Raw genomic sequence first — 15,364 nt, 5'->3', positions numbered from 1 at the left:
TGTACGATTGTTTCAATATGTGCACTGTTCACCTCATTTACCCCTCCTTCAGTGGTACATCTCGTGTCGTGAGTCTGAGGACTTGGTCAGTATCTGCACTGATGTGTTTCAAATGATAGCCATGTTGTATGTCCATAGAGTAGGCAATATCCGGAAGATAACACGCGATATCAATCCTCGCAATTATGCACAGAAAATATTCAGACACATACCCAGCAAGTCAAGGGTCTCAGACACCATGGCAACAATTTCTTTTCTGCCAGTTTTTGTTTAGGCAGCATGTTTTTGAACACTGTGATTATCATTAACCTTAGCTATGCACATGTTTCGTATGGCTAGCTAAGAGCCAATCGGTATTAGAAATGACTACCTCGGTTTAAATTGCTGATAATATCAATCTACCCCGTAGACGGAACTATTCCCTTCGTAAATTCAGGAGTACTACTAATATAGAGTAACCTCAAACTCTGCTCCGCTAGTTATAGTCCGGCTATGAAATGGTTAAAAGGATTGTTGAAAGTCGACTTTTTTTTTTTCTCTCTTCTCTTCCGTTTTCGTTCAGTTTAAGACTTATTATCACGGTCAACAGCGCAACAGTGTTCTAAGTATCTGACCAATAGTACTTAAGTATTTCTACCCAAGATATCAAGCAATTTTGAGGAGAGCAGTAGACCGATATCCTATTCTATTCAATAGTATCCTCCAAATGTAAATTTATGAGACATCCGGAGAAGCGCAGAATTATCTATTGCCTCCTCTGTGTTCAACATTGTTACATCTGCATTTTATAAACTTAGCCATCCCTCATTGGAAGCCACCCAAATCGCTGACGTAAGAACAAGACATAAGAGATACAAAGGTTCGGAGAATGATGTATCTAAGGAGGCGAATGGGTTGTCTCTTTTGCCAAAAGATCGTGCCCTTTTCCTGCCTGCCGGTTGAAGTGATAACGAAGCTAGGCCATCATGATTTAGTGGTTGGTACATGACTTCTATGGATTGCTTTGTCGCAGTAGCGACTAATGGAAAATCTCGGAAATTTCGATCCACAACCCTCAGGCGAAATTTGACATCTGCTTGCGTTTCGTTCCCTCTACTTCCATCGCGATGGTATTCTCGCGTCCAGGATATCAGTTTATAATCTCCGTTGACCCTGCTCTCCTCGGAGTCGACTGCTACTAATTGATAGTGGTCTCCGTTTTGCATAGTGATGGCTTCCCATATGGCACCGCAGCTGAAGAAGAATCTGGTCGGACCGCTGTCATCGGCGGTGATTTGTCCTTGACGATGCTGTCTTGTATGGATCTTTCGCTGGCCTTGGATGACCGCAATCACTTTGGTCTTCTCTTCATCCCTTTCATTCTCTGAATATTCGGCTCTTGAACCGTCTGGTAACGTGCAATCGCTATAGAAGTCACCACATACCAGGACTATATCACCGGATCTACAGCGAACGTCGTTCTGCCAGTATCGAGATCCCAGTGGCACTGTCCGCAAGACCTCAAATACCGGTTGAAGTCTTTTCTTTCTCACTGCTTGCTGGAGGAGCTGAACCAGCAATCGTGGCTTCATCCGGTGTAAGGGAGAGGGTTTTTGCGGCGGCGGGTACGCCAGATAGAACGTTGTTGTGAAGAGAGACGACGGTGGTGGTGAAGATTTTGAATTTGCGTTGGCACTGCTCAGTAATTGTTAATTTTCTGGTAACAGTGATCTTGGCATATTGCACTCAGTGGTTTCTCACGCTGAAATACTTCCATTGGAGAGCTTTCCTTTGCCATTTGTTGGCGTCGATTGTAATGGGGATGTGGCAGTATTATCTTCGCCTTTGAACATTGTGCAGGTTTTCCACAAGCAAATAGAAGAGGAGGGAATGAGACGAATATCAGCAACCGTGAAGGAGAGCTACCCAAAAGGTCTATAAAATTTTACTCGAACACCCTTCCAGAAATGTAAGTGGTTCCAGGGTTGGTAATCCTTTTGTTCGTATAGCCCTACCACGTATAATGCACACGTTGAACTCACTATAGGAAGCTCTCAGGTACTATAGGGTAGATAGTGGATGAAAAAAAAAAATAAACAGTGTCGAAAATTCCCTGTATAGGTAAGCCATAGCTAAGCATAGAAGGTTGTGGGTGTCACAGCATCAGCTTCTGTAGGCTACACAATAAAGCAGCTTCTGTTCGACGTTCGTTACAGAGATCCGCTAAACCCACTTAGATAGCATGTTTTCGTTACAGCTAGGTGGAATAATGCACTATTATTGGCTAATATACTATAACAATTAATAGAGTGTTTTACCTGGTTAATACAAGCAAATTTGATGAATTCTTCGTTATAGAGGAGAAATCCTTTCACAAGGAAAAATCGTAGGAATAAATTTAAGTATGTCTATTGGCTAGGGAAAATGGGTACCTGTCTAAGCGGGTCCGCTAATAAACAGGTTTTATTGGATCATTTAATTTTTAGATTGATTTTTAAGTTTAGCGTACACACATCTATAGATGTTTATACGAATACGAATAATCCTTAATTCATACCCAAGTCTCCAACCTCACCCACAACTTAATTGGGAAACCCAAGGCGCAGCGTTATTATTTTTAGTTCAACTACGCAATTCGTGCCATAGGCATCTCGGTAGCGCTATTCCCCGCATGGCTGTCATGGTCAAGAATTGAGAATGAGTTATTGGGAACGATATGCTACCTAGGTAGGAGAGTCGTACATGTAAAATTCCGTATAGTTTGTTCGTGCTTGTGTACATGACTGGGCTAAATATGCCCTTCGATGACTGCCAATTCATTTATATCAATAATTCTAAATAACAAATAGTAGTGCTGATTCCAGTCAAGGTCCGAACCGGTGTCTCTTGCTCAAAAAATTACTAATCTTTTTGGTCCAATGAATTTTTCTTGCTTATACAAGAATTCTTTTCCGGGAAACTGACATGTCACATTACGTAGTGTAGTCGCAGCATACCAAGCGTACCCCTTCTAAAGTCCAGCCAATCGTCGGAAAGCTATATTCTCTAGTAAAGGCATTGCACCAATCATTTGAATGTCCGGGGAAGAAACCAATTGCCTTTAATGTTGGCCCATCGCGAGCTCTGTCATGAATTGTCCTAGAGGCTTTGTCGGACTACAAATACCTGGGACAAAAGCATGAAGCGCAGGGCCGAGAGCAGTCTGCATAACGCGTTGAGGGATGCCTCTCGTTAGAACATACGGCTTAATGGCACTGTGTTCTTTGACATCGATGAATGCAGGACGCACTGGAATTGTATGTAGGAGCGTGTTAGTCTTACGCAAGCCTGCGAGAGCCATTTCTGCCTCGCCCTTTAGGCGTGCGAACAAAGCAGAGAAACGACCAGGTGTAGTGGTAGCGCCAGAACCCGAAACATAGACAAAATCGAAGGGCTCTCCGGCGGTAGCGTTTGAAAAGCCTTGGCGGCTTGGAGTGTAAAGTCTTTCGTAATCTGGACGTATTCCCTGTTTTGCAAGTTAGACTAGGCTATCTGCCCCAGGCGCGGTATAAACTTACTCGGCGTCAACTTTGGTCTGACTTATACCAAGTGCCCAAACGCAACCTGTTGCGCCCTTCAATTGGGATAACAAGTCTTGGGGATGGTTCTTGAAATCTTGATGAATAATCACATTAATTCGCGGATCCCTATTATCCCCAGCCATTCTAACTGGTTTTCGGGTCAGATTGAAATCCTTGAGATCCCCTGGGTATTGATCATGGCATCTAAAACACTAGAGCCGACCAATACGGTCGCTTCTGTGAGGATAAGGTGCATCTTGGGAGGAACGTGTGGCTCAAAGATAAGAAGAAAACTACTTCGCTTGCGCGCAGACTAGTGGTACATACGATATAGGCTCGTAACCAAATATATATTCAGATTACTCAGAAAGGGGTGAAGTCGAGGCTCTGGCGCTAGGGGTACATAATGTTTCCCCGGGCACCGAGCCTTGGCCATACTTAAGGGTAGATACGGTTACAGCACTGTGTCGATTTTAGTCAATCTTCAGCTGGTCAATATATAAATTCAAGAACCAGGAATTTAGACGAATGTCTCAACCCTGATATCCTTCCAAAGTTATAAATTTATGGATATTCTATCTACTCACCCACTGCCTAGATACCTTCGTTCGTACATATATGCGTACCTAGATATACATATATAAATAGATGATATACCTAGGTGGACTGCCCGACTCAATATCAGTGAACCTTCGTCTACGGGAGGATGAGGTACTTGCTCAACACTTTTGTTTTCAAAAGAAGTTTACTGTGGTGTCTAAAGTACCATTTTCATACCACTAAATTCGCCACTAGAGATGGGGTCGAGTTGGCCATCATAAAGGCATGAATCCTTTTAGAAAACGGCGACTCAGCATTCACACTGACTTTAGACTCGACAAATGACGGGCGTAGGCGTCGACTACGAAATTATATACTAACTATGGATACTAACCGTCTTCGCTGTCGTTTGTGCTCTCACGACTTTTCTTCGTCTATATAAGCCACGCCTATCATTCCGATTGTTATTGGAGGGTTCTGTGAGATCCAAATGCAACCGCTCTAACATGGCTCTTATGCAAATGCTAACAGGAACCTTAGCAGACGAATGGGTCAATTTATTGCTGTATATTGTCAAGTGAGGAAAGTCTCTTTTGGTTGATGGGGCCCTATGTCCAACAATTCGTCTTGCATTTGTGGGTCTGGAACTATTCGTAGCTTCGATTTACATAATTCTGGGCGCCCACCTCTTCGGAACCGTCTCTAGGGGTTGGAAACTAGGAATAGAGCGACTGATGGCCCGCGAATTCATAGTCACACAGGCCTGGAGTGGTATGAACCCTCCCATGATGGAGGCCCCAGACACAGTGGTTCTCTGGAAAGATTGCTTGATAATGATGGAGGGGAGAGGCACAAATATTTCAGGGGCACGGCGTTGAGATACTCATGCTGTTGCAATTTAACCAAGCGTAAGTCCGATTTTCTAAAAATAAAATCCGGCGCGGATCTTCTCTGTGAGGTTTCTTAGCCGCAGAGGGTTGGTGCACAGAAAATACACTATATCAGAGAGCAATATCCAAGAGTAGCTAATCGCCTCTGACAACAGGGAGTGGATCATAACTATCAGTTTCGCTTCCGGCTATGATGAAAATAATAGCCGCTAATACAATCTCCGTCCGCGTCATTCTGCAAGCGAAACGAGTTGAAAATACCAAGGTTTGTTGACGTGTGGCCTGAAGTGTTGAGATACGTTGACCTGCCCCTTGTAGCCTCTTTTCTTCGGTACATAAAACATAAGATCCGGCCTTTCAGGTGGCAGCTTCTTCGCTAGATGATATGGCTGTTTGCTCACGCTCAAGCGTTTCCGAGGGATGTACTACTAGAGTGTTTTAGTTATATAACTAGACTAGAAATTCATTTTTACTGAGTGAATGTTGACGCCATGGTGGTCCAGATACGCTGTTAAACCACGGATCGATTCCAAACTGCCAATTCTCTCACCTAAACGGAGCCCCCCTATGTTAAACCGGCTCCGTGACCAGTCTGCGTTTGGAGCGTCTCCTGAACAGGGCTTGCAATGAACATGGCACTGTACTGCTTCGGATGGTCTATTGCATAACGGCTCTGTTCGAAAAAGCATACACTTGTATATGGCGCAAGTGCCTGTGGTCAGCCGTTGCTAGCAGTTGACTAGTATTAAACAATGACTCATGAGAACAGTATCCCGACGAAGTACGTGATGTTGATCTATAACTGGCGGTTTCCCGGCACTTCTGCCCGCATGATGTAGTAGTGCAGATCCTTGCCTACTCTTCAATGTTATGAATGTTATGCTGCCCGTGAATTAGCAGTGAAACACATACCTGATACTTGGCTGCAAGTGTAGACAAGAGTATCAGGAGTGATAGAGCAACATGGCCGTATTTGCCGTGCAATGATCCCGTTATTTTTGTCGCTGTGCCCTGAAATATGAAGACGGTGTACGGAAGGCGGCTAACAGCTAGCTACCCCCTATCATTGACCTTCTGTGCATTTGTCGGTGACCCTCACCTTCTGACTTCAACTCTCGATGATAAGCGGGACTTTCATGGCATGGATGACAGTGGCACCCTGATCGCGCGAAGAATCACATGCGACTAGCACACTGCCGAGGGATGAGTCACAATTCAACTTACACCTAGGTCATCGTTTCGGTGAGTATAAGGAGCGCCCTGGTCATAGGAAGAGGAATGGGCACGCTGAGTTCTCAAGTTGCGAGTGGAAGATATTAGTAATATTAGCCTTTATAGAGGCCAGTTACCTGTGCTGTACGAAATTAGCTTGGATAAATAGACTTACGTCAAGATAGATGCAGTGTCAAACAGAGATTAGAGAATTAAATGAGAACTTGGTATTAAGAATTGTACACTCATTCACTTTGGCAAGGTCTCGATCAGGGACCTTGTTAATGCAAAATGCAATTCGCACTATCGCGAAAGTATTGAACTATGGTATCGCAGGAAGAAATAATAAAGACAAACTCAAAAAAAATTTACTTAAAGCATTCCAGCAACAGCGACCATGGCCGCAGCTGCCATTCCGCCAACGCCCATTCCAACATTTCCAGTGGGCAGAGGAGCAGCGACAACACCTGCAGCACTGGAAGGAGTCTTAGTAGCCTGAGGACTGGTTAACTTGTCGACACCGGCAGTAATCAGGAGTTGATCGTAATAGATTTGGGAACTAGCGAAGGTTTCGGTGGTTGAGAATGTGGAAGCACTGCTTTCACCGTCTGCCGAGACTCTGGCAATCTCAGTGACGGTGCATGTGGCAGCTGCTGTGCTAGAAACGATATTGCAGTCCGTATCGAGTGTGAGTGTGACTTCGACATTATTTTTGGACAACTGCGTGCTGTAGTCGACAACCCATGTAGAGGGCCCTTGGGTCAAGGTGATGGTTTCTCCGTTGCACTCCGAGTTGATTTCAATGCAGTTCAGGGCAATTGTGGTGGCGTCTGCATTGGCACTGATGATACTGCCTGCCAGGTTGCTGGCGTTTAATGTCGTTGAGTAGCCGGCCTCAAAGAGCGCAATATAGGTACTACCGCTGGATGCTGAAGGTGCGGCAGTGGTAGACAGCGACTGGGTGGTGCTGTCTGATGATGTGGTTTGGCCTGCTACAGTCATGGCTAGGAATGCAGCAGCTGCTGCTGTGAAAGTAGCGGCGGTGTGCATCATGGCTGTCGATTCGTGAGAAAATGGCAAGTTGAATCAATAATATAAGTCTTCTTGGGTTGACAGTTGAGGATTTGAAGTTGGCTACCTCAGTGAAACAGGGGGTTGGAGGCTGTTAAATTAGCGAACGTGAAGAAGTTAACTGAGACTAGAGTTTGGTGGTCTCTATACTAAGAACTAGGCAATCCTAGCGTGTTGTTCTCAGCCAATCACGATCTGTATGGCACATGCGCTAGTCCGTCTCTGGATGAGGCTGAGCTGTGAAGTTTTCTGATTGGCTCTTGGCATCCACATGGTATTATATTTAGCCAGCTGAGCCTCTTCTAGAATCTGCAAATTTTGCGGCTGATTCTGCGTGGGTTGCCGCCATCGTGATTCATAAGAGTCAACGCGTAGTCGCCTGTCTCGCTTGATAGAACCTAGATGCTACGGGTCTTTTAGTGGTCAGTCAAGTGCGAACCAAAAATACTACCACAGGCCTTGGCTGTGCAGGGCCAAGACCCTAATTCAAGTATTAAAAATTACAATAATTACTAGCATGTTTCTTAATATCTTAACAAATCTATAGATAGATTCTTATTAACTTTTTAGATCTACTTTACATATAAATTTGTGGAATTTACAGGGGGGTAAAAGTGTCTATTTTGTATAGGAATTACAGGTGCGCGGTTTACCCGGGAAATACGTTAACTATATAATTTCATTTTTGGGAATAACAAGCACATACGACCATAGGGTGTGGAAAACAGGGCTTCCCGTCCGCTCAGCCGTACTTAAGCCACACGCCGGCCGGTTAGTAGTTGGGTGGGTGACCACCAGCGAATCCCGTCTGTCTGTATGTTTTTTCTTTTTTTGCCTTTTTTTTTGCTGTCCCTCGATAACAAGGGACATTGGTGAACCAGCGATACCATTATCACAAGTCACTTTTTCTTCCTAATGACCAACTGCTCGCTGGCCAGCCGCACTGTGCTAACGTTGTATCCACAACAACAATGGCAATGCTAAAGAAGCGAACACGGAGGTCAACTAGCCGCATTTACAAGGCCAGTGATTAATATTCGACCCCTGCTTGTCAAAGTCATCATCAACTATGGTCCGATGTTCAAGGTATTTACGCAATCGGGGCAACACCGACCTAGCCGACCATCAATCATGAGACTGGAGCTTGATGGACCTAGGACTGCCATTGGTGGATGACAGAATCATCACTTAGCTTATCTGAGCTCAAGTGATTTAACCTTAAGGTTCTCCTGTGGCCTTTTCTTCCATCAACAGCCGCTCAGTTCGCCAATGGTACAGGGAGACAAACAACATTTGCCATTCTAGCCCGGTTTAGAAAATTATATGCGGCAGCCGAGATTCCAGAAACAGCCCGTGATCTAATGCTCAATATGTGGAGGCGTGGCCGCATTACATGAGACGGAAGAGGAAGGATCGTTTCACCGGCAAGTTGATGTTGATAGCTCAAGAACGCAAATGCTCAGGCTGGAAAACCTACGGGCTCGAACACTGCGTCGAACAACACTGGTTATGGTGGACGTCGTTAACCTACGAGCTACCTAGTCAAAGGAAGCCTTCACAGTCGTGACAGGTTTCAATCTTTATTTGACCGTTCTATTTCTTTCCTGAAACTCATGTCTTTCTTAAAATGGTGGAGAGGGTGTGCTGAAATGTTCTGGGATATTTCGAAAACTCTTAGAAAAAAAAAATCATATGGACACGGGTTAGTCAGTCAAGCTTAAGACAATAGATTATTATTTGCTAGCTCTATCAATTGCGAATATAACTACGATCCTCTCTTAAATGCTGTCGTCTGGGACAAACGTTACCTTGGAACTGCGGAGTAGGTGAATAACTAATGACCCATGCCTTAATCCTTGAAGCGAAGGAAATAGTATGTGCTCTATTGTTTTCTGATTTAAGCTCCATATTTGCTTTCATGGAGGTATTTTCTATTTGAAAGTCAGCTTAGCTGGGTATGTACACTTCCTGGTCCTTAGCCATATATCTGAGTCTCCAACATATCCTGAGTAATGCGGTAGGCAGTCGCATCAATAATAAAGGAATAACAAATAAGGACCTCTCAAATCTCTATTAGAGGCCCTTCATAAAATTTGTTCGCTCGTACAAAGTAATACATCACACTCAGAAACATAACCCCCACCGTGCCCACAGCGCTATAATTCATTGTCGACACTGTAACTTGCTCTGTAGGCGGCCAAAAGCTGAAAAATGTTGTAATTAGCATGTATATTATGGCAAACAAGTTTATCGCAACTCCGAATATACCCTTAAGGTGAAACGGGCCCCAAACGAGCTTTGCGCCAGCCGTATTCATGATCTGTTCGTCGTCTTCTGACATATCTGAATTGTTACGATTTCGATAGTCTGCCATGTCAAGAATGCCCCCAGTGCATCGTCGATATAGTAGCAGGATACAACAGATAATGTACGACAAATACAAGCCAGATGTTGACAGAGAGGTCAAGTCATTGAAAGCGGTTGATGAACCGAGCGGAATCAAGCCTAACAGAGTGGCAACTGTGGCAGTCAAGAACACGGCGTTGAGTGGGATATTACCACGCTTTGATACTCGGCTCCAAAAACGCCAGCCTGGAGTGCCCCGGTCACGCGAGAAGGCCCAAAATTGTCGAGAAGCTGTTGCTAACATGCCGACTGTGGCACATATACCCATAACCACGATAATGGAGGACATAGCAGCAGTACCAGCAATCGATCCTGTTGCTTGAAGAAATATTTCAATGAAAGGGTATCCAGTGGGCGTGTCAATGTCATTTTGCAGATTCCCCATACAGAATAAGGCGGCAATTAGCATGGCAAACCCTAGGACGCCATTGACTGTGATGCTGAACATGAGCGAAAGCGGGATGACTCTTTGGGCGTCATGTGTTTCTTCGGCCATCTGTATAGAGTTGTTTCTGTATTAGATCTGACTTATTCTCGAACCTTTCTTTTCGAATCCCTCGATAAGCACTGAATTAGGGGAACTCTTACGTGAACTGCGGCATCACCACCGGCAAATGCAAATACGGCCCCAATAAGGCCAACAAAAAAAGAAAGTCCTTGTGTTTTCCAGCCGCCCTCATTTGTCCAACTTGCAAATACTTCTTTGGCAGTGGCGTGATCGGAGAGATAAGTCAATGGAATGAGGATGGCAAAGAAGCCTACAATATGGAGGACCAAAATGAGACCTTCAAATTTGGGCAACAAAGAGCCGCCAATGACATTGATCGCCAGGCAGAAAAATAAAATTGCCCAATACAATAAAGTCGAATGCCATGATTGTGGCACGTAACTCGGCTGGGTCAGGATAATTAAGCCTTGTATAATCGTACCGGTCAAGAAGCAGGCCGTAGCGAAAGTGGCCTGCCAACCGACGACAGTAAGCCAGCCTAGGAGACCCCTTATCAGCTTCTATCTCAGCCGGTAGTATCAAGTGTCAGGGGCGCTAGAGAGGTACCTGTGATATAGCTAGAGAACTTCATCGCTTTACGAGAAGCAAGCATGGAGCACCAATGGTACTGACCACCCGCTGTCGGTGCCCTTCTCCGAGTTAACATGTCTTTCTTTCTTCATTCCTAAGAATTCCGGCTGGGACAGCGTAGAAAGTATTACTCAAGACTTACATGGATACCAGTTCTGATAGCATGGCAAATGTCGCTGCTAATCCAGCCCACACGAATATGAACCCATACACTGCACCTGCAGGTCCACCACTGCCAGATCCAAATATATCAGTGACCGAACGCCTACCACAGCTCTGTTCTTATTTCTGGTATATATCTGCTGTGTTAAAAGATGAAGGTCGGGGTATTGCATACTTTTCCAATGACTCTAGGAAGGTCCTTTGGTACAAGTTAGCTCCAGATAGCATATAGTCAAATGCAACATGCATACGTGAAGAGACCCTCCCAAGTAATAAGAATAGATGTGCTAAAACCGAGCACAGCCATCAATCCAAAGTTCCGCTATTTATAACCAGCAGCTTGAGTTAGTATCTGTCTCTCGGAAGTAAAAGCCATTGTTTCTGACTGTTTGTAATCACCTTCAAGATACCGCGTTTGCCCAAACGCGCCAAATTTGCTTCATCGCGCTGCTTTTTATCCGGGGAGCCTCTGATTTCCCTCGCGATAGGGCTGTCGGAGAATTTATCCATCTCTACTGTCTCCATGGCTGTATATTCTTTGCAATGCCAAACCAATGGAATTGATTAATCATCCAGCTGAAGAACAAAGTAGAAGGACTTCTAACGTGAATACAACCGAGAAAAAAAGAAAATATACAGAGGTCACAATGATAAATCTGAAAGCTGCCCAGGCGTACTTCCGATATATCTAGCACGTGTTTCCGAGAGGACAATGGGTCTGTCTCGGAATGCAGATAGATTTGGAATCCACCCTAGTTTCATGCTCTAGCCCTTCTAGAATTGGATTTATCGCCATGCTGAGGGTAGCACAAGAATGGAGCAGATATCTGAGGCCTCAACTAGCTCCCTGCACCTTGGCATAAGTGGCACACACTATGCATTTAGTGCACTTCGCTTCTGAAAGGAGGAATTGAGAACGCGTAGGCCTACTACTGATGGCTGAAATCTATGCAGATGTCAAATCTTCCTCAGCTAAAGAAGTTCATTCTGGATGCTTTTTCCGGCTGGAAATGCACAAGCGACCCCCTTACATATCAGTAAGTCCCTACCATATTCTCGCCTACGTAATACGTCTAGGTTCAATCTTGGACATTCTATTTTTCCTTATGACTCCTGATAGCATTGGATACTTTTCTTTGGTTCCTTGGTTCTTCTTTGTTCTCCACGTCATCAGTCTTAATGTTCTTTGTTCCACATGAGGCAATCCATTTCACGGTACAGGGTAACATACATGATGCCGATCAATCGATATTGCGGTGGCTGCATATGGCGTATGCTATGGAACATCATCATACCACATCTCTAGACAAATAGCGCAATATGCATGGATCATGGCATGCATGCCACCGGCCCGACGGCCTCACCGGTGGTGTCTTGGAATACATACTGCATTGTTGTACTTTAGACGAAACCCCCCATATCCACATGCTACTAGTTTACTTTTAGCAGATAGTTAGACCAGACGCTAATCCTTTGCTAAACGAGGGGATAGGGAGAAACTATCCGGCGAGAAATAGGTCAAAACAAAGAAAGACCGACTAGATGAGCAGATTGTAGCCATCTAAGTATAATTTTAGCGGGCCCAATATTGAAACTGAGATGAATGCACTGATTGTTTGCGGTCTTTGTTAAGTATAATCGCTAATACTTCGATGTCCTCTGGCGCCAGAATAAGAGAAGTTTGGTTCAGCTGCGAGGAATTAGACAGCTTTAGGCCGTACTTTTTGCGGTGATTGACTATACGAAGCTATGTATGATTAAAAAACAAAGGGAAACGGAATTGGAATATTAACAATTCATTATTAACGCAGAGTAATGTCATTCAGGTTAGCTAAGTACATTATTTGTCGTTGAAAATAACCCCCTATTGGCACGTTAATCTATAAACCTCAAGCATTGTTGTCGTCTTGTTCAGAAACATCTTCATGACGCTCCTCAGTCACTGCCCAAGTCCTCGTTTCTCGTATAATACGCGACTGGCTTGTCTGGCTCGCACCATCCCAGTCCGGCGAGTTCATTGGATCTGCTGTCACAACCGTCTGGACGTGAGGGCCATGGCTATTGTGTGCATGAATCTTTCCGCGTGAAGTCAAGCCGCGTAAGTTGATAGAGACTATCTTCGATCCCATATGTGAGCCACTGTGATATGCGTAATTGTGAAATTTGTGTGATTGGCCGTGCGAGTGTGTTGTCAACGCATCTAGCCGCATTCCTGATGATTGAAGGCTGTCGAGGAATGGCTTGAATTGAGCTGAGCAGGCGGTGAGGATGCTTAAACAGAGGGTGGTCTGGGTCGCAATAGTGGCAGCCCACGTTGCGTGCGTGAGATCAGAGCTTTTGAAGGCGCGGTTGAGGAGGACAGTTTGTGCTATTATAGCACCAATGACCCTGATCAGAGAAAGATTAGCTAACGCGATTATCCTCTATGCTCTCGTTTCTCTGATTTTTCCCGGCCTTGACGTACAAAATCCTGAGGCCAAACACACTAGCAATTCCTAGTTTCCGCCCAAGTCTCGTATGAATTCGTGCAATTATAATAAAGGTATAGGCTATAATGGCCAGTTCGGTGGCAATATTCGATGCGCTGAAAAAGTTCTCCCATGCTTGCTGAAAAGGAAAGCGCGAAATGTTAGCTTTTCCTTGTGCTCTTTCTGAATTATATATATAGGGGAGAGAATTGCAAAGGTCATAGAAGCTGCAAACTCACCATATTGTAGCATTTTCCATCTAGATAATCCCATGTGCGCGGAGGTTGACACCCAAAGGCCACGGTGATAATGCTCACAAAAGCCCATGTGGCCATGCTAATCAGTAAGCCCCAAGCAATCTTATGGTCAATTGGAACGGCTGTAATGCTCTTGACGAACATGATAAACGAGCTTTTGGAAGAAGCTAGACTCGCGATGGTCAATATTTGTTGAGCATATTGACTCTTCATGATCGCAGTTAATTGAGCATCGGTTAGTTTGTCCATATGAAAACCATAACCGTGCCCAGTAGCGATAGATAGGGCTACTCCTTGAAAAATATTAAATACCTGGAAAGGAAGTAAGACAACATTAGTTGACAGACTTTCGAAGCTATATCGTAGCAAAGTGAAAAGTTGAGAACTCAAAACAGCTTACAGCAGATAGGATGATCATATAGTCGTCATTGGTAAATTTGCGAAATATCCATAGCTTCGTTCCCAATCGTGTAAGGACACCAAGAATTGAAATTACTAGAAGAAACCAAGACAAGACGTTGATTGCAGGTGTCTCGGTGTCTCCTGTAAACCGAGACATCTTCGATTTTTGATGGCCTTGTGCCACCGCTAAGCCTGGCTGTAATTTCGTTCTTTATCCATCGACTCAGGAGCATCAGTATTGCTAGAGCACATTATTTAATTTGCGATCTCCCCTCAGATAGCACCACCGAGGAATGGAGCGATCTTGAACGTTTTTCTCTCAGTGGATCATACAGGCAACCTGGACCTAATCATTGGTCTATTTTCCGTTTCATACAGACCGAAGTAATCAAGAGTCTTGTCGCCTAGCATTTGGCCCGTGCTAACCTTTCATAGATATAGGCCATTCCGAATGATCAAATAGAGGGCTGAATATCAAGGGTTTTCTTTGTATTGCCCTCAAAGTTCCATGGGTACCAGCTTTTCCTCCTGCGATAACGGACGCACTCGTCCTGTACTAATTCGCAAATAACTGTTATCCTGGTAAATGAAACTCATTCCGAGCTGTCCCGGATGATGTGGCACTGCTATATTGGCCTCAACCGACATTAATCTTGTGTCTCGATCAAATGCAAGTCTCATTCTAAAAGACTTCGAGTGAATTTACGATTAAATCATGTCTTAAGCGTCCGTTGAGACTAGAATAATCTATAGCATAGTCGTTGAATCTTAATACTTGCGAAGAGAGCGAGAATTCTCTTCTTTTTTTGTCTTTTCTTTTCTTACGTGATTAGTGTACATAATATCTTCCAGGATCCCATGTTTGGGCGCTTTGAAAGGGAATCAAGAAATTCTGCCCTGCATTTTAGTTACGTACCTCACAAAATTAAACTAATAGAAACTAACGCCCGTAAGGTCTTTTTTATTCTCTTCTCTTTCTCTTTGTTTTCTTTGTTGCAATCCTTTGAATGAAGCATGCGTGCCATTGCCTATCGCGGATAGTCTAAAGAACTATTTTCCTATTCTGGAAATATCCGGAGACCCTAACCAAAGTCGCGTTCAAAAAAAAAAAAGGGACGGGGAACGGAATTCGCCTATGCTAGTTACTGATTACTGTCATCGCTAAATTATCAATCCTGGTCAATACAGCGCCGATCGTGCCTCCAAAAGGTAGGTCGCGGCCTTTAGTCCTAACTCCCTGCAACAGGAGACAAGGGTTAACTGAGGCTGTGAGGCTAGCTTAACACCTTGTTTAGATAGCAAAATTTGCTTCATATTTATTCGGTCATAAACCTGAGTG

At 44.3% G+C, this 15,364-nt stretch overlaps 4 protein-coding genes across 4 annotated transcripts, besides 2 other annotated features; all 4 read right to left on the bottom strand.

The window, feature by feature from the left end:
* Positions 1 to 2,804: 2,804 nt before the first annotated feature.
* Positions 2,805 to 3,682, bottom strand: UA08_08219 (hypothetical protein; the record flags this gene model as incomplete). The annotated part of the gene is made up of 5 exons (XM_020263118.1): positions 2,805 to 2,813; positions 2,976 to 3,102; positions 3,222 to 3,267; positions 3,301 to 3,446; positions 3,537 to 3,682. The coding sequence occupies 5 exons, from the start codon at positions 3,680 to 3,682 to the stop codon at positions 2,805 to 2,807; spliced, it is 474 nt and encodes a 157-aa protein (XP_020116572.1).
* Positions 3,683 to 6,553: 2,871 nt separating this feature from the next.
* On the bottom strand, positions 6,554 to 7,231 carry UA08_08218 (hypothetical protein; the record flags this gene model as incomplete). The annotated part of the gene is made up of 1 exon (XM_020263117.1): positions 6,554 to 7,231. The coding sequence occupies one exon, from the start codon at positions 7,229 to 7,231 to the stop codon at positions 6,554 to 6,556; it is 678 nt and encodes a 225-aa protein (XP_020116745.1).
* A 497-nt stretch (positions 7,232 to 7,728) lies between these two features.
* Positions 7,729 to 7,917: a repeat region (Identified by RepeatMasker using a combination of RepBase library and repeat library created with RepeatScout).
* A 27-nt stretch (positions 7,918 to 7,944) lies between these two features.
* Positions 7,945 to 8,088: a repeat region (Identified by RepeatMasker using a combination of RepBase library and repeat library created with RepeatScout).
* A 1,327-nt stretch (positions 8,089 to 9,415) lies between these two features.
* UA08_08217 (hypothetical protein) lies at positions 9,416 to 11,423 on the bottom strand (the record flags this gene model as incomplete). Its single annotated transcript, XM_020263116.1, has 9 exons — positions 9,416 to 9,456; positions 9,521 to 10,154; positions 10,247 to 10,644; positions 10,713 to 10,723; positions 10,779 to 10,843; positions 10,879 to 10,948; positions 11,074 to 11,097; positions 11,150 to 11,220; positions 11,298 to 11,423. 9 exons carry the CDS (start codon positions 11,421 to 11,423, stop codon positions 9,416 to 9,418), a joined length of 1,440 nt encoding a protein of 479 aa, XP_020116744.1.
* Positions 11,424 to 12,787: 1,364 nt separating this feature from the next.
* UA08_08216 (hypothetical protein) lies at positions 12,788 to 14,182 on the bottom strand (the record flags this gene model as incomplete). Its single annotated transcript, XM_020263115.1, has 4 exons — positions 12,788 to 13,286; positions 13,363 to 13,505; positions 13,606 to 13,935; positions 14,024 to 14,182. 4 exons carry the CDS (start codon positions 14,180 to 14,182, stop codon positions 12,788 to 12,790), a joined length of 1,131 nt encoding a protein of 376 aa, XP_020116747.1.
* Positions 14,183 to 15,364: the final 1,182 nt, after the last annotated feature.

Source organism: Talaromyces atroroseus (genome assembly GCF_001907595.1).
Source record: "Talaromyces atroroseus strain IBT 11181 chromosome Unknown scaffold_13, whole genome shotgun sequence".
Lineage (NCBI taxonomy): Eukaryota > Fungi > Ascomycota > Eurotiomycetes > Eurotiales > Trichocomaceae > Talaromyces > Talaromyces atroroseus.
The sequence above is the reverse complement of the archived record's forward strand: the minus strand, read 5'-3'. Positions and strand labels throughout refer to the sequence as shown.